Source organism: Oncorhynchus keta, chromosome 31, assembly GCF_023373465.1.
Source record: "Oncorhynchus keta strain PuntledgeMale-10-30-2019 chromosome 31, Oket_V2, whole genome shotgun sequence".
In the NCBI taxonomy this organism is placed as follows: domain Eukaryota; kingdom Metazoa; phylum Chordata; class Actinopteri; order Salmoniformes; family Salmonidae; genus Oncorhynchus; species Oncorhynchus keta.
Genome location: NC_068451.1, coordinates 23,293,300 through 23,311,801, shown reverse-complemented (window position 1 = coordinate 23,311,801; position 18,502 = coordinate 23,293,300). Strand labels below are relative to the sequence as shown.

The following is an 18,502-nucleotide window of genomic DNA, read 5'->3' as shown; positions in this document are numbered from 1 at the left end:
ACCTTGACTGGTACTGTATATTATGGTAACTTAAAACGTTTTCCCGATGTATCATTAACACCAAATCTGACCTTGCAAAGTTAATGTATACATATAGCTAGTTTCACGACAGGCCTACGCCAAATAGGTTATGCATACTTCCCACAATGTTAGCTGACCACTGATACAATGTAACTTGTCATAAATGCACATGCACATAATGTTCAGTGTGATGAACCAATACACATGAAAACTTAAGACACAGGAATGGAGAATCAGCAGGCCTTTATTTGATTCCTTCAGGTGCTGGCATTGACACAATTGGCTGTAGAATAAACTTTGCTTAGCCATCCTCCTACCACTTTACAGCTCAGCAGGTGACCTCTGACAACACAACTACAACAGGAGCATTACTCAAACCAAATGAGTTGGATAGAAATAAATTCAAATCAACAAGTCTACCATAGTCTTCTTATAGTTGGCCCTGGAGTACCCCTGGCAAATACTGCTTCACTTAACCAATTTATAGCTTCCTCCCAAAGCTATTGCTCATCGCTGTGGGCGGCTGGTGTGCTGAGATTAACCAATTAATAATGTTTAACACAGACACTTCCACAATGCTCAAATCATAAGTCCCATTTCAGTGCTCAAGTGCCTCAATTGAGGATAATTGACAATGGAATAAGTTAAATAAACTCCAGCATTTACAGGGATACTCCAGAGCCAGATGTGGGGAAACAGTGCTCAGGATTGTAGGCTGTTTAAATAAGGGCTTACAGTACATGCATTACAATGGTCCCTGTTCTGTTCTGCTGGTGCTACACTCAATGCAGAGGCCAGTCCTCTTCTACAGCTCGAATGTTGAAGATTGTAGGATCTGTTAGGGTTGTCGCTATAAGACAAGATTGTATTTGGCAATATTTTATCCTTTTAAAAATAGAACACTGTAATTTGGCCAATGAGAGTACTGCCACAATCTTCCCTCAACACAACCATTGCTCTGTCAGCCTACCCAATATAGCTGTACGAAAGAGGAAAAATACATTGCATAACAATTGAGAAAATGCCTGCAATGCTGCGATTCCTCAACGACAATTGCCAGTATTGTAACAAATCACTTCTTGTGTTAGAGATTAGGGTCCCCCCCCACCCTGTGTGACCATTCCTGCTTCCTGGCAAGCTACGGATAGATCTAGGGTCAGATTTTCATCCCTAAATCCTAATATTAACCAATAGGAGAGGGGTTTGCAAAATTGACCTTAGATCATTTTCAACTACTCCACATTAAAAACACAGAGGGGAGTTCTGGGAAGCTGAGAAAACAAGCACCGACTTGGTGAGAGCTAAAGAACACATTACCAGAGAAGCTCTTTTTGGAACCGAACTTTCAAGCTACTTTCTGGAGCTCTGGTTCACACAGACAGATCCTTTCAGATGTACAGTATGAACACTGAGCGGAGGTTAGATTAAGGCACGCGAGTGAGTTAAGAGGAAGAATGTGAGAGGAACAGAAGAGTCAGAGAGCAATAGAATAAGATGACTGGCTTCAGCATGTATAATTATTTGTGTGTGTGTGTGTGGGGGGGGTCGGTGCATCTAAATAAAATGTTTACTCTGTTGATACAGGCTCTTATCCATGTCAGGTTCTACTGCCATCATCTCCTTGTCTAAGGGATCTGTTGCCCACAGAGTTACGGGTCTGTCTGGTGCTATAGCCTACTAAGGAGGCTGTAAAATACGAGACAAATAAACAATAAGTCAACTAAGCAACACTCATCATTGGACTCATCCATGTGAGTCTGACAAAAACTATTCATGGAGGTGCCTTTCATGTACGACTGTAAAGTCACATTAGCATGAACACTTAAAAACAAAAACTTTAAAAATGTAGTTCTATTCGTATTTCCACCATATAGCACCGTGATAGCTTTCTCGAAACAGCCGTTAAAGCAGAGGCGGTCCTTTTGGTTGAGTAAATCCATACTCCCCTATCAACATGTTCAGCTTTGGTTTGGTTTCCTCGACAGTCATATGCTCAGAAATAAGTCTATAGGAAGTGAACCTGACAAGCGAGGAGGGCCTTTTCAACAGGAAATGATGAAATGTGACTGTATTAGAAGCCACCAGTGATACACTGACCATACAGAAAAACGGCAGACTTAGAAAATTATTGACCTTTGACAAGTTGGGTACATATCATATTGGTTAAAAAACAGATGTAATCTGTGCCAAAACAAACTGACCACTGCTGTAAACATTATCCCAAAAAATACAAATAAAAAAAACGAAAATGCATCCTGTAGACTTTTTTATATTAGGTCAAACTAATCTGAATGTCTGTGCGCAGCAGGGGATGGTGTGATGAATGCCAGACGCCTCTTGTTCTCCTGGAAAAGAGAGGGCTCCAGTTAGGAACTAATGTAATCAAATTGCAAAAGCAGAAGTAAAGCCAATTCAACAATCCTATCCACAGAGAATCTTTTATCAAGAGCTAGGCTGAACATGAGTAAACCATTTTTCAGTTCAGGCCCCAATGCCCAAATGTATTTTGTTTTATGACCACTGACCAGCAAGGAGTCAAAGGACTCAGATGAAATAAACAAAAGGTGAAATAACTACCCAGTCCTTTCTATGAGTAGTGGGAGACTTATCTCTGCATAAGTGGACAAACCTTACCGTTTATGCTGCACTTAACTCGCCGTCCTTGCCTCGGATCTCGTCTTCGGCGTCTGGTTCGGCAGAGTGGAACTCTGCCACGTACAGGCCCTTGTCGATGCTGCCGGGGATGGGCTTAATGTCGGTCACCAGCTGGTCCTCGATGGACTTCAGGTTGAAGCGGTCCTCAGAGGTGATCAGGTTTATGGCCAGACCCAGGTGACCGAACCTCCCTGGAGAAGGTGTTAAAATAAGCAACAGGCTTATATTTGATGCTTTATTCACCCAGGAGATGAGCAGATGGTAGCTGGAGGACATGTGGCCCGAGGTCTGATTTGACGGCATGATGAAAATACAGTGTATGGTCTCACCTGATCTGCCGATGCGATGCAAGTACGTCTCAGCATTCTTGGGGAAGTCAAAGTTGATCACTACGTTCACTGCTTGGATGTCAATTCCCCTGGTGAACAGATCTAAGCAGAGATGCAAGAGAATAATTTAACAGTCTATCGGTTATCTTTTTTTATTTTTTATCAACCAAGCAAATCATTCAACTCAAGGATAAAATATGTTACCTGTGCAGACCAAGTTCCTGCAGAGTCCGTTTCTGAAGTCATGGAAAACACGGTTTCTGTACTCCTGTTTCAAAGGCAACACCAGTGGAAGGGTTTGCAAAACATGGCTACACACGGTCTAATGAGAAGGTATTCCATGCGGTCTACAGCTAAAGTGCAAGTGGCTGGGCCGGCTGAGCTGACCTGCATCATCTTGGCGTGGATGTAGAAGCAGGAGTAGCCCAGCTGGGTTATCTTTTTGGCCAGCAGCTCAACCCGCTGGGTGGAGTTACAGAAGATGATGGACTGGTTGATCTGGAGCTGTTGGAGAACAAAAGACGCATTGATGAAACAATGTAGTCATTATGAATGGATGACCGAAACATGGCTTCCTGCTCTACCATTAGCCAACATCTCTACGACTGAAACAAGTTGAGCTTTTCTGACTGCGTATGTAAAGGACCAGTTATAGAACACAAGTTTCCAACCCACCTCAAGAGTTAGGCTATCTAGCAAAACATGAGGCGAAATCTCTGGGAGCTAAGGCTCCTTCAAGGTTACTCATCAAGCAGGTACAGTGCATTCGTAAAGTATTCAGACCCCCTTTAATTTTCCCATATTTTGTTACATTAACAGCCTTAATCTAAAATTGATTAGCCCCCCCCCCCACCTACACCAACACCCCACGATGACAAAGCAAAAACAGGTTTTTAGAAAAGTAAGAACATTTTTTTTTAGAACAACAACTATTCAGACCCTTTACTCAGTACTTTGTTGAAGCACCTTTGGCACCAATTACAGCCATGAGTAGGATACAAGCTTGGCACAAATGTATTTGGGTAAGTTTCTTCCATTCTTCTCTGCAGATCAAATCAAAAGTTCTGTCAGGTTGGATGAAGACTGCTGCTAGACAGCTATTTTTTGGTCTCTCCAGAGATGTTCGATCGGCTGGGCAACTCAAGGACATTGAGACTTGTCCCAAAGCCACTCCCGCGTTGCCTGGCTGTGTTCTCAGGGTCATTGTCCTCTTGGAATGTTAACTTGCTCCAGAGCACTCAGACTGAGGCGAAGGTTTTCAATTAGGATCTCTGTTCATCTTTCCCTCGATCCTAATTAGTCTCCCAGTCCCTGCACCTGAAAAACATCCCCACAGCATGGTACTGCCACCACCATGCTTAACTGTAGGAATGGTGGCAGGTTTACTCCAGATGTGACACTTGGCATTCAGGACAAATAGTTCCATCTTGGTTTCATCAGACCAGAGAATCTTGTTTCTCATGGTCTGAGATTCCTTTAGGTGCATTTTGTCAAACTCCAAGTGAGCTGTCATGTGCCTTTCACGGAGTAGTGGCTTCCACCTGGCTACTACCATAAAGGCCCGATTTCTGGAGTGCTGCAGAGATTGTCCTATCTCCACAGAGGAACTCTGGAGCTCTGTCAGATGGACCATTGGGTTCCTGGTCACCTCCCTGACCAAGGGCCTTCACCCCCAATTGCTCAGTTTGGCCAGGTGGCCAGCACTAAAATCAAATTTTATTGGTCACATACACATGGTTAGCAGATGTTAATGCGAGTGTAGCGAAATGCTTGTGCTTCTAGTTCCGACGAATCAGTAATATCTAACAAGTAATCAAAAAATTTCACAACAACTACCTTGTACAAACACTAGTGTAAATCAAAGAATAAGAATATGTACATTTAAATATATGGATGAGCGAAGGCCATGACGCATAGGCAAGATGCAGTTTAGAGTACAGTATATACATGCATGAGTAATGTAGGGTATGTGAACAAAGTGGCATTGTTTGAAGTGGCTAGTGATAGATTCATTATATTCCATTTTTAATTATTAAAGTGGCTAGAGATTTGAGTCAGTATGTTGGCAGCAGCCACTCAATGCTAGTAATGGCTGTTTAACTTATGGCTGGGGGGGCAGTATTGAGTAGCTTGGATGAATAAGATGCCCAGAGTAAACTGCCTGCTACTCAGGCCCAGAAGCTAAGATATGCATATTAAGAGTAGAAATGGGTAGAAAAAACTGAAGTTTCTAAAACTGTTTGAATGATGTCTGAGTATAACAGAACTCATATAGCAGGCAGAAAGATGAGAACAAATCCAACCAGGATGTGGGAAATCTGAGGTTTGTAGGTCAAGTCTTTGCCTATCCAATTTAGTGTAAAATGTGGTCCGATTGCACTTCCTATGGCTTCCACTAGACATCAGTCTTTAGAACCTTGTTTCAGGCTTCTGTGAAGGGGGAGCAAATAAGCGCTGTTTGACTAAGAGGTCTGGCAGAATGCCATGAGCTAAGTCATGCGCGCGGCCGAGAGAGTGAGCTGCGTTCCTTTTCATTTCTAAAGACAAAGGAATTGTCCAGTTGGAATATTGAGATTTTAAAAAACGTACTAAAGATTGATTCTATGAACTGTAATGGAACTTTGACTTTGTCTGGATTAAGTGCCTGCGCCTTGTGAATTTGGATTTGTGAACTAAACGCTAACAAAAAGGAGGTATTTGGACATTATGGACTTTATCGAACAAAACAAACATTTGTGGAACTGGGCTTCCTGGGAGTGTATTCCGATGAAGATCAAAGGTAAGTGAATATTTATAATGCTATTTCTGACTTCTGTTGACTCCACAACATGGCGGGTGTCTGTATGGCTTGTTTTGGTGCCTGAGCGCTGTACTCAGATCATTGCATGGTATGCTTTTTCCGTAACGCTTTTATGAAATCTGACACAGCTGTTGCATTAAGGAGAAGTATATCTTTAATTCCATGCATAACACTTGTATTTTCATCAACATATATGTTGAGTATTTCTGTAAATTGACGTGGCTCTCTGCAAAACCACCGGATGTTTTGGAAGCAAAACATTAGTGAACATGCCATGTAAACAGATTTTTGGATATAAATATGAACTTCATCAAACAAAACATACATGTATTGTGTAACATGAAGTCCTATGAGTGTCATCTGATGAAGAGCAAATGTTAGTGATTCATTTTCTCTATTTCTGCTTTTTGTGACTCCTCTTTGGCTGGAAGAATGGCTGTTTTTCTGTGACTAGGTGCTGACCTAACATAAATCGCATGGTATGCTTTTGTCGTAAAGCCTTTTCGAAACCGGACACTGTGGTCAGATTAAGTTTTTAAAAAATGGTGTACAATAGTTGTATGTTTGAGGAATTTTAATTATGAGATTTGTTTGAATTTGGCGCCCTGCACTTTCACTGGCTGTTGTCAAATCAATCCCGTTAACAGGATTTCAGGCGTAAGAAGTTAACAGTGATGACCTTGAGATAGAGACTGAAAAACAGCTTCTCGGTCCAAGCTTTGATGCACCTGCACTGACCTCACCTTCTGGATGATAGCGGGGTGAACAGGCAGTGAGGCAGTGGCTCAGGTGGTGGTTGTCCTTGATGATCTTTTGGCCTTCCTGTGACATCTGGTGGTGTAGGTGTCCTGGAGGGCAGGTAGTTTGCCCCCGGTGTTGCGTTGTGCAGACCGCACTACACCGTGAAGAGCTTTACGGTTGTGGGCGATGCAGTTGCCGTACCAGGCGGTGATACAGCCCGACAGGATGCTCTCGATTGTGTGTCTGTAGAAGTTCGAGTGCTTTTGGTGACAAGCCATACTGTAGTGTCTGCAAACTTGATGATTGAGTTGGAGCCGTGCATGGCCACGCAGTCATGGGTGAACAGGGAGTACAGGAGAGGGCTCAGAACACTCTTGTGGCGCCCCAGTGTTGCGGATCAGTGGGGTGGAGATATTTCCCATCCTCACCACCTGGGGGCAGCCCGTCAGAAAGTCCAGGACACAGTTCCACAGGACGGGGTCGAGACACAGGGTATCGAGCTTACTGACGAGTACTATGGTGTTAAATGCTGAGCTGTAATCGGTGAACAGCATTCTTACATAGTTATTCCTCTTGTCCAGACGGGTTAGGGCAGTGTGATTGCATCATCTGTGGACCTATTGGGCCAGTAAGCAAATTGGAGTGGGTCTAGGGTGTCAGGTGATATGATCCTTGACTAGTCTCTCAAAGCACTTCATGATGACATAAGCGAGTGCTACGGGTCGATGTTCATTTAACTTTCTTGGGAACAGGAACCATGGTAGCCCTCTTGAAGCATGTGGGAACAGCAGACTGGGATAGGGATTGATTGAATATGTCCATAAACACACCAGCCAGCTGGTATGCACATGCTCTGAGGACGCAAAGGAATAGAAGACTCTAGGAGGAGTCTTCCATTTAAGAATGATGGGGGCCACTGTTCTTTGGGACCTTCAATGCTGGAGACATTTTTTGGTACCCTTCCCCAGATATGTGTCTTGACACAATCCTTACTCGGAACTGATAATTCCTTTGACTTCATGGCTTGGTTTTTGATCTATCATGCACGGTTAACTGTGGAAGCTTATCTAGATAGGTGTGCCTTTCCAACTCATGTTCAATCAATTGAATTTCCAACAGGTGGCCTCCAAGTTGTAGAATCATCAAGGATGATCAATGGAAACATGATGCACCTGAGCTCAATTTCAAGTCTCTTATGTAAATAAGGCGTTTATTTTAATACATTTGCTAAAGTGTATAAAAACCTATTTTCACTTTTCCATTATGGGGTATGTGTGTAGATTGATGAGGGGGAAAAAATAATTCAAAACATTTTAGAATAAGGCTGTAATGTAACAAAATGTGGAGAAAGTCAAGGGGTCTGAATACTTATTGAATGCACTGTACATAGCTCAACAAACTACCTCCACAGCTTTAGATAGACTCACCCTGGAGAAGAGGGTGTTTAGGCAGTGGACTTTCTGCCTCTCAGTGACGTAGGCATAGTACTGGGTGATGCCCTTCAGTGTCAGCTCATCCATCAGGTTGATCTCATAGGGCTTTGAAAGGTGCTTCGCCTGGAGAGGGGGACAGGGGGAAAACCGATCACAATTGAGTATAAAGACAATTCAGTTGTCAACTTTTAATTCAGACTCCTTTCTCTCATTGAACCTCCATGCACATCTCCACCTCGGTCTATCCAACCACCCCCTTGGTCTCCCCCCGTTCGCTCACTCTCTAGCCCCCCAGTCATCAAGGCAAGTCCTCTCACCATGAACTTCTGCACACTGATGGGGAAGGTGGCAGAGTAGAGTAGGATCTGACGCCCCTTAGCCAGGAAGCTGATGATGTCTTCGATGAGGACCACAAAGTCCTGAGACAGCAGCTTGTCTGCCTGGAGAGGGAGAGTCAGGACACAAGGACATTTGTTAACCTCTCTGGGATATGTGGGACGCTAGCCTCCCAACCTGGCCAAAAGCCAGTTAAAATGCAGAGCAGCAAATTCAAATAAATTACTATAAAAATCAAACTTTCATGAAATCACACATGTAAGATACCAAATTAAAGCTACACGTGTTGGGAATCCAGCCAACATAACATGTCAGATTTCAAACAGGCTTTTTGGTAAAAGCAAACAATGCTATTATCCGAGGGGAGCACCTCCATAAACAAAGAGAAAACATATTTCAACCCTGCAGGTGCGACACAAAACGCAGAAATAAAAATATAAATCATGCCTTTGACGAGAGTCTTTTGATGGCACTCCAATATGTCCCATAAACATCACAAACGGTGCTTTTGATTGATTAATTCTGTCTATATATATATATATATATATATATATATATATATATATATATATATCCAAATTGTCAATTTATTTGGCGCGTTTGATCCAGAAAAACACTGGTTCCAACTTGCTCAACGTGACGACAAAATCTCAAAAGTTACCTGTAAACTTTGCCAAAACATTTCAAACTACTTTTGTAATACAACTTTAGGTATTTTTTAAAGTAAATAATTGATCAAATTGAAGACGGGATGATCTGTGGTCAATACTGGAAGAAAACAAACTGAGGCTACCTTTCTGGTCACGCGCCTCTATCTAACAGTACACTTGAAGTGACCCTCGTTTTGAACAGGGCTATTTCATTACACAAAGGAAAAACCTCAACCAATTTCTAAAGACTGGTGACATCCAGTGGAAGCGATAGGAACTGCAAGAAGGTCTCTTAGAAATCTGGATTCCCAATGAAAACCCATTGAAAAGAGAGTGACCTCAACAACAAAAATCAGAATGTTTTTTCCTCTGGGTATCGCCTGCTACATAAGTTCTGTTATACTCACAGACATGATTCAAGAGTTAGAAACTTCAGTGTTTTCTATCCAAACCTCCTAATAATATGCATATCTTATGGGGATGAGTAGCAGGCAGTTGAATTTCATCCAGATGTGAAAATACTGCTCCCAGTCACCAAGTTAATGACCCAATTGAGTGAATCCTCAGCACATGAACTATTTCAAACAGAGCAGGTGGCAAAGTGGGGCTGTGTTCACTTGGCTTATTAAAACAATATGATTCCATTAGCAAAATAATATTATTCCATTAGCAAAACAAAATGAGCAACTACGGATTCTTCCACAAAAAAACATACTTTCCAGATTTCGTAACATATGCCGCTTCAATAAAACAACCAGTAAAGCTCACCTCATCCATCACCATCATCTGGACTTTGTCCACTTTGGCCACGCCCTTCTTTATCAGGTCCAGGATCCTGCCTGGTGTGGCTATCACCACATGCACTGAGAGACAGGGGGACGAGGAAGAGAAAATTGTGAAAATTAACAGTAAGTACTGGGGATGTTCATATTTCCCTTTTAAGACGGGCTGTTACGCATCTTGACAAATTGTCACCGATACAGGTACAATACGTTTTAGTTTGAAACGATTCAGTGCGATTAGAGGAACGTATCGATGCGATCCACTAACATCCGTTGTATAAACACATTCATTTTCCATTCTAAATTAAAATCTGCTGCAGATTTGGAGCTCATGAGCTTTTTAAGTTTAACTAGGCAAGTCAGTTAAGAACAAATTGTTATTTACAATGACGGCCTACCGGGGAACATGGGTTAACTGCATTGTTCAGGGGCAGAACTGATTTTCACCTTGTCAGGCTACCTACCACCCCTGGGTATCTTGGAGCTGGATCTGTGTGTAAACGATGCATGTAGGCATCTGATCTGAGCCATAAGGAAAATCACCATCACCCACTAATGAATGTAATTTTTGCTGATTAAGTGTTAGAGCTAGTAATGTATAAATACTTAAAAATCTACTGTGACATAGCACAACTTTAGATTTCACCCGTCTCACAATCGGACCGTTTAGACCCCTGAAACGTAACTCTAGACCTCGAAGCCAGATCCACAGCATTTTTCTGTTGTTCATTCTTTTATTTCACCTTTATTTAACCAGGTAGGCTAGTTGAGAACAAGTTCTCATTTGCAACTGCGACCTGGCCAAGATAAAGCATAGCAGTGTGAACAGACAACAGAGTTACACATGGAGTAAACAATTAACAAGTCAATAACACAGTAGAAAAAAAGGGGAGTCTATATACAATGTGTGCAAAAGGCATGAGGTTCTAAATCAAGGACTGATTTAGACCTGCGCCACTAGGCGTGTGCGATTAATAATCAGGTAGAACAGAAAACCAGCAGGCTCCGGACCTCGTAGGGTAAGAGTTGGTTTTGACCGTTTGGAAGTTGACAGACTCAGTAAGCTCGTTTTCTTCTCTAACTTCGACCAGACCATGTAGTAGATAGCAAAAGTGATTGCAGTCTTCGTTATGAAATTATAAACTTTTACCTTCTATAGCTAAAAATGACAAATACAGATTGTTTTAAGCAAAACTACTGCTGATAGTGATCAAAATAAAATTGAATGTATGCCCTGATCAGTATGTAGCCTACCCACCTTTTCAAAAATGCATTTGATTTTTTTTTTTAAACTAGAACAATGTCATTGGTTGTCACCCAACTAATAAAGGCTAATATTGTGCAAGCCATTTTACCAACATTTGAATGCTGTACGTGAGTCGCAAATATACCAGATCAGGAATACCCATCGTTGGACAGCGTGCGAAGCTGCACACAGGACACAGAGTGACCAGTCTACTGATATTGACTGGGGTTGTTGAGCAGGCAAAATGACTTTTAGATCAATGACTGTCAACATAATTACATGCTTAGTTCAACAGTAAGGAGAGGACGCAGTTGCCATAAAAGATTAGGTATTTTCGGAGAGTAGAAAGTAATTTGAGCAATAACAAAAAAGTGAATAGGCAATTCGTAACGTTTGAATCGATTTTCTGAGGATGCATGTTACATTTGGATCGGTTAGGGGTCCTGATGATCAATGCACTTATACCTTAAACATTTGAAATCAGGGAGCTATCGTTACAGCGGACAAAATAATTCAGACTATATACAAAAGTATGTGGACCCCTCTTCAAATTAGTAGATTCGACCACACTAGTTGTTGACAGGTGTATAAAACAGCCATGCAATCTCCATAGATTGTACAGTCATAGGATGCCACCTTTCCAACAAGTCAGTTCCCCAAATGTCTGCCTCGCTAAAGCTGCCCAGGTCAACTGTCTGTGCTGTTATTGTGAAGTTGAAACATTTAGGAGCAATAATGGCTCAGCAACAAAGTGGTAGTGCTGAGGCGCATAAAAATAGTCCGCCCTCGTTCGCAACACTCATTATGGTGTTCCAAAACTGCCTTGAAGCAACTTCAGCACAAGAGCTGTTTGTCGGGGAGCTTCATGAAATGGGTTTCCATGGCCGAGCAACCGCACACAAGCCCAAGATCGCTTGGCATTGCGCATGGTGTCGGCTGGAGTGGTGTAAAACCATTGGATTTTGGAGCACTAGAAACGCGTTCTCTGGAGTAATGAATCAAGCTTCACCGTCTGGCAGGCCAAAGGACAAATCTGGGTTTGGCAGATGCCAGTAGAATGACAACTGCCCCATGGGAGGACTAACTCCATATTAATGCCCATGATTTTGGAATGAGATGTTCGACGAGCAGGTGTCCACATACACTACATGAATGTACTGATCATTACAGCCCTAGTAAGTACAGTACATAAAGGCACAATGAGGATCTGCACAATGTGCTGTTGCGTAACACAGGCAAGTCTCTTGATTAACAGCCAAACTGGATTTAAAGTAACAAAGTTCAGTGTCAGTCACACAAGCAAACAATATCCATAATGCATGTAGAGCTATAATCAGCTGCAATTCTTCACACATTGGATATGACACTATAACCCTTTCGACTGCCCGTCCCCCGTGACTGAGTGGTAGTTACCAGTCTCGTCCAGGCGCATGATGTCGTCCCTCAGGTTGGTGCCTCCCGTGGTGGCCATGACCTTGACCCCACCCATGTGCTTGCTCACCTGGATGCTGATCTGGCTCACCTGCAGGGCCAACTCTCGTGTAGGAACCATCACCATGGCTGCAGAGATGAGGGAGAAATGAAGGATTTTGCAGAGAAACAGTTGGGGAATGAGGGACAAGAGAAAAACAATCTCCACAAACCAATTGGAATAAATAACCTATAACTGGAGACCATTAAAAAGCTCAATTTCACTGACAGGTGATGAGCTCAGGCACTGGCTTAACTGAATGTAATTTATCCAACTCACTAAACTGAAGTGGCCTTGACATATTATGAATCTGTGGCATGCTGTTCCCTTGTGCTGCAGCTCTATTAGAGCACACTGTGTGGGCATTAGGTTTGTGACACTGGGTCAGTCCATATATCAAGAGATTCCGTGTCCCACCAGGCGTACTGGACCGTTGTAATGGCCTCTCCATACACTGAATGTGTGCTTACTTGTGCATCAATCTAGTGAATTGTTCAGGCAACTACATAGGGGTGTTCACCAGTGATTACACCACAATAGGCCAAATTAATCATAAAACATTAAGTGCAGACTTCACAGACTGACTTCGTACCAAAATTGATTTAAACAAGCAAATGAGATTACATGGATTGATGTTGAAACGGTTTTGAGTAGCAGCTGGTGCAGTTCTCACCCTGTATGTGGTCCTTCTTCAGGTCTATCCTCTCCAGGAGAGGAATGAGGTAGGCTCCGCTTTTCCCGGTGCCGTTCTTAGCCCGGGCCAGGATGTCCCTTCCTGACAGAGCAATGGGGATGCTCTCCTCCTGGGGAGACAGACAGACACAGGGTGGTGAGAGAGTTCCACAAACATGAGCAAAGACCAACACACATTCAACAAAATTCCAAAATAGTCATGGACAGAGCAGCAGAGGGAAGTCACCTGTACAGGAGATGGTTTTTCCCAGCCCATCTCAAAGATCCCCATCAGTAGCTCCCGCTTCAGGCAGTAGTCCTCAAACTCATTCCCCTTGGTCGATGTCACATCCTGGGGAAAGAGTAGACGTCAAGGTTGAAGCTGGGGTCATTATTGAATGATGGACTTGCTTTATTAAACTGTGAATGTATCACTAGGACTTACTGATGTTCTAAATCTGCAGTCCTTCTGTGGAAGCTGCAGGCACTTCTTCCAGTCATCGCCAAAACGGATGCCCCCACTGCCCTGGGGAATGTTGCCTCCCTTCTGGTGGGCATCTGGTTGTGGGGTAGTTGCCAGGGATCCTGGTGTTAGTCCAACTGGCTTGAGTGGTCCTCTAAACTGCCCGTTGGGCTTGTTCAGTCCCATTATGGATGTTGGGTTCTCTGTTCTTGCTGTAGACATGGCTTAGAGAGGTTGTCCTTCACAGTCTGTCAATGCCTTAGTCACTCACAGTGTAAAGCTAAACTTTTTTTCCCCTATCCAATGTTTCCTTAGATCTTGTTTATCCACTCGCGGAACTATTGTCCTTGTTATTTAGTTCACAAAAAAATAAAATCTTGTTTTCAGGATTTCTAATTTAAAGAATTGATGTATATTTATACGTACAGCCCTCTTGAAAAGAAGAGTCTGGCGTATGAAAATTGTATATTTACAAGACAACGCTCCCCAAAAAGGGAGAAATTAGCATTTATATGAATAAATAGATCATATATCCGCTCAAAAAACAAACCTTTGTGAAAGTGTTTCAGAATTCAAACATTAAAGTAAATTATCCTGAAGCAGTCTTATTCCTGGCGAAAATAGCTTTTTCTGAAGTCTCTTTTCGGTGTACAACAACCTGTAAAGTTTGTAATATTGTTTCTATGTTCAAAGACCTTTTCGCCGTTTTTCCTGGACTGGAGTGGCTGTAAGTGTCTTTATTAGTCTCAAGTGCTTTTAGTCTTTTACATTCAAACAGACCTGTACTGTCTTCTGATTCACATGGACTATTCCTATGTTTCTCTGAATCTCTCAACTTGGTGTTTTTTTGGTGTGTTATGAAGCAAAAAAAAAATTGTGCGCTTGACAACCACTAAAAATTTACTTACACAAAACACTGAGGGAAATAGTTCCAACCCTTTGTGCTGTTCACTTTGACAGTAACAATGTGTGTTCTGCTGTTGTGCTCTTCTTTTGCTGTGGTAGATGTGGAGCTGACACACTCAGTCACATTTGCATTCAACTCCTGGTTACCTGCACGAAAGCAACAATACATCATAAGGACAAAAGCATCACAAATGAAAACTTGTGCCTGTGCCGCTATTGACCGTAGCTAATACTAAAATGAAGTGGAGATTGGTTTCAACAATTTAAACATGTAAATTAATCTCAACTTCTAAACAAAACAACCACTAACTAGGACTACACTTGAAATTATGTTTATTTCCAGAACGTGAGCTAATCGAGTCTAAGGTTAAACTTGAGCATTTTAGTTTTAACGTGTAACTAGCGAACTGGACATATTAGCAAATTGTTTAGCTAGCTAGTTAGGTTACGTGGTAGAAATGGTCGATATAAGAGTAGTTAGCTAACGTTAGTTACCAAGTGCAGCGATCTGGGGCTAAAGCAAAGCAGAAAAACTGTTTTAAAAAGATCCAAACATAAGTTATGAGTACACGTTAGCTACGCACAAGTTGACTGTGCTAAAACACTACGATAGCTAGCTGAGTTCAACAAAATAGTTCAGTTAGCGCTGAGTTGGTGATCAGTGTACTCATGAAACAATTAACAAATTGATAGCCGTATGAGCAGCCAACAGAGACCCACAATTGGTTTACCAGCAAACGTTAGATGGCAAACTAACGGTAGGCAAACTTTACATTGATAATTATCTTGATAGTGGCATTGAATGCCCGGTAAAGTAGATTAGCTAAGCTAACGTAGCTAGCTAGAGTTGTGTGGGTCAACTAACGTTAACTAGCTAGCTGTGACAACGTGTTAATCGAAGTTTTAGGGCTGAGATATTTTGACTGACAACTAGGAGGCTAGCAGTACGTTCACGACACATGTTCGAGCTGAGGCTTACGATTTAGATAAACAGTCGACAGATTTTAGAAAGTAAAATATGAAATAACTAGCTAGTACGTTTGCTTAGCAAACATTGCTGGTTAGCTAGCTATGGTAACTAACGTTAAGCGTAGGCTGACTGGTCGACTCTCCTTCAAACATGCTAGCATAGGCAGCCGAGTAGCGCCCATGCACTATCAGCTACTTCAAACAAATACAACACGTTACCTTAATGTTCATCGAACGTCTTCTCTCGTTAACTTAATTAAAGCAAATTTCCCAAGTATTATGAAACTGTTTGTGTTTCGTGAAACCCACCGACTTGTCTCTCTATTGTCTCTTCTTAAAAAAACGACAATTCAACATGGCCGCGCGCTTGCCTTTAGCTGGTTGTCTCTTTCGCTTTCCTACTGGTTCGTCACTAGTTACCACAGCCACAAAGTCTTAAGCCCCACCCATTTATACAATTTATCTTCTTAAAATTTGATTTTAATCTGATAGCTGTATGCCTAACCTTAAAGGCAAATTCATTATTTTTTATGAATCTTTACAATATAACCCATTTTGACTTTGTGACTGTAGTAACTAATGGAACCCATCGTCTGGCTGCGCAGGTACATGAACTACCCAATCAGCGTGTCCTGTTTCGAACTCAAATTGTTTCGAGATATCTAGGTTCTTGGGACGTACTTAACGTAAAAAGTTTGCTTGCTCCCCGGGCGAAAAAGTTCGGTAGAGTTCGTGCACATACCTATGTCGAGATTTTGTTCATTTTGGACTTCGGTGAGAGTTTTTTTTCGGTTGTTGTTCGGGCAAACGACATTTTTTTTCCGGTGGCAAGCCGAAGTTCGGAGCCGATGTCTACGCCCCTTCGTCGGTGATTGGTCAACAGTGGGGATTATTAAATAAAGTCTTTGTTGTTATTCAACCAGAGACGACTCGTCTTTATGCACATTTTTTCATTGAAAAATACTGCACAAAAAAGCCTTAGTTAGATGTACAATTGCGTGACTAAGATTTCTTCGGTAACAACGTCAACATTAATGACATTTCCTGGGATATCTTCGATTAGTTCCGACTATTTTGAGGAAGTGTAACTGGCTACCGCGTCGCAAAATGGACAAACAGTACTATGCTTGCACACTCGGTTCGGCTAGTCGCCAACAGAACTGAAGCATGCTGACGCATTTAACGCCTTTCCTAACCCTTTGCTTAACCATTTTAAATTTCAACTTCAATGGGGGTAGGGACGTCCAAGGATTCTGCACAGTAATACAAACACATATCACACTCAATGCAAGTAAAACGTCATTTTAAAAAACAATCACAAGTATAGGGTCATAACAAGGTGAACGAGTCCAAGCATCTTCTGACAGGTGGCTGTTTTCTTCAGGCCTGCGGCAGCCTTGTGTTCTCAGGAAACCAGTGGTATTCTCAGAACCTCAGATACCCAGGTGGGGCCCAGACAGGAGGAGTATGTATGAACGTAGGCGGTTTCCGCCTTCTGATCATGTCTGAAGGGCACAACACTCAAAACAGGTGTTAATACACACACAGAGGTCTCCTAGAACAGGAGACCTTACAGTTTATCAAGCCCAGCTTCAGACGCAATCGTTAGGCAAGGGTAATTTCAGTGTAGGAAAGGATGAAACAGCGTCTGTGCCACCAGTAAGTACAGATAGTAGTATAAATCCCCTGGCACAGTCCCCGCAGCCGGACAACTTTCTCACGGTTTCTGGAAGGAAATGCTGTAGGAAAGCTCAACCGGTGTCGCTCATTCAGCAGACAGAAACTTTCAACCGGTTCTCCCCATTAAGCAGCGGGTCGGTGTCAGAGGCCGAGTCTTCTCTGGTCTCTACTCCTCCCGTTACGGGGTCTGAGACGCCGAAGCTTCCCACCATTAGCTCTGACAAATTGAAAACTCTAGTCATTGGCGACTCCATTACCCGCAGTATTAGACTTAAAGCGAATCATCCAGCGATCATACACTGTTTACCCGGGGGCAGGGCTACCGACGTTAAGGCTAATCTGAAGATGGTGCTGGCTAAAGCTAAAACTGGCGAGTGTAGAGAGTATAGAGATATTGTTATCCACGTCGGCACCAACGATGTTAGGATGAAACAGTCAGAGATCACCAAGCGCAACATAGCTTCTGCGTGCATATCAGCTAGAAAGATGTGTCGGCATCGAGTAATTGTCTCTGGCCCCCTCCCAGTTAGGGGGAGTGATGAGCTCTACAGCAGAGTCTCACAACTCAATCGCTGGTTGAAAACTGTTTTCTGCCCCTCCCAAAAGATAGAATTTGTAGATAATTGGCCCTCTTTCTGGGACTCACCCACAAACAGGACCAAGCCTGACCTGCTGAGGAGTGACGGACTCCATCCTAGCTGGAGGGGTGCTCTCATCTTATCTGCCAACATAGACAGGGCTCTAACTCCTCTAGCTCCACAATGAAATAGGGTGCAGGCCAGGCAGCAGGCTATTAGCCAGCCTGCCAGCATAGTGGAGTCTGCCACTAGCATAGTCAGTGTAGTCAGCTCAGCTATTACCATTGAGACCGTGTCTGTGCCTCGACCTAGGTTGGGCAAAACTAAACATGGCGGTGTTCGCCTTAGCAATCTCACTAGGATAAAGACCACCTCCATTCCTGTCATTACTGAAAGAGATCATGATACCTCACATCTCAAAATAGGGCTACTTAATGTTAGATCCCTTACTTCAAAGGCAATTATAGTCAATGAACTAATCACTGATCATAATCTTGATGTGATTGGCCTGACTGAAACATGGCTTAAGCCTGATGAATTTACTGTGTTAAATGAGGCCTCACCTCCTGGCTACACTAGTGACCATATCCCCGTGCATCCCGCAAAGGCGGAGGTGTTTGCTAACATTTACGATAGCAAATTTCAATTTACAAAAAAAAAAAAATGACGTTTTCGTCTTTTGAGCTTCTAGTCATGAAATCTATGCAGCCTACTCAATCACTTTTTATAGCTACTGTTTACAGGCCTCCTGGGCCATATACAGCGTTTCT

General features: G+C 42.6%; 1 protein-coding gene across 3 annotated transcripts; it reads right to left on the bottom strand.

The window, feature by feature from the left end:
* Positions 1-247: 247 nt before the first annotated feature.
* LOC118375777 (probable ATP-dependent RNA helicase ddx6) lies at positions 248-16,548 on the bottom strand. 3 transcript variants are annotated; one of them, XM_035762382.2, is made up of 13 exons: positions 16,217-16,548; positions 13,582-14,652; positions 13,384-13,488; positions 13,138-13,267; positions 12,407-12,553; positions 9,734-9,828; positions 8,297-8,419; positions 7,974-8,102; positions 3,393-3,509; positions 3,210-3,273; positions 3,006-3,107; positions 2,656-2,867; positions 248-2,366 (listed from the first exon to the last, which is right to left on the bottom strand). In XM_035762382.2, the coding sequence occupies exons 2-12, from the start codon at positions 13,819-13,821 to the stop codon at positions 2,659-2,661; spliced, it is 1,461 nt and encodes a 486-aa protein (XP_035618275.1). In that variant the 5' UTR covers positions 13,822-14,652; positions 16,217-16,548; the 3' UTR covers positions 248-2,366; positions 2,656-2,658. The 3 variants fall into 3 exon arrangements, with proteins under 3 accessions (XP_035618275.1, XP_035618276.1, XP_035618274.1); XM_035762383.2 differs by lacking the exon at positions 16,217-16,548 and adding an exon at positions 15,784-15,892; XM_035762381.2 differs by lacking the exon at positions 16,217-16,548 and adding an exon at positions 15,694-15,867.
* Between the last annotated feature and the right edge of the window lie 1,954 nt (positions 16,549-18,502).

What these genes read in the sequence shown, in the direction of transcription:
- LOC118375777 (XM_035762382.2), bottom strand. Translation starts at nt 13,821, where the DNA reads ATGTCTACAGCAAGAACAGAGAACCCAACATCCATAATGGGACTGAAC. An exon ending in CATGCGCCTGGACGAGACTG is followed by an intron (nt 9,829 to 12,406) that starts GTAACTACCACT and finishes CCTGTCTCTCAG; the next exon opens with TGCATGTGGTGATAGCCACA. An exon ending in CAGGAACTTGGTCTGCACAG is followed by an intron (nt 3,108 to 3,209) that starts GTAACATATTTT and finishes ATCTCTGCTTAG; the next exon opens with ATCTGTTCACCAGGGGAATT.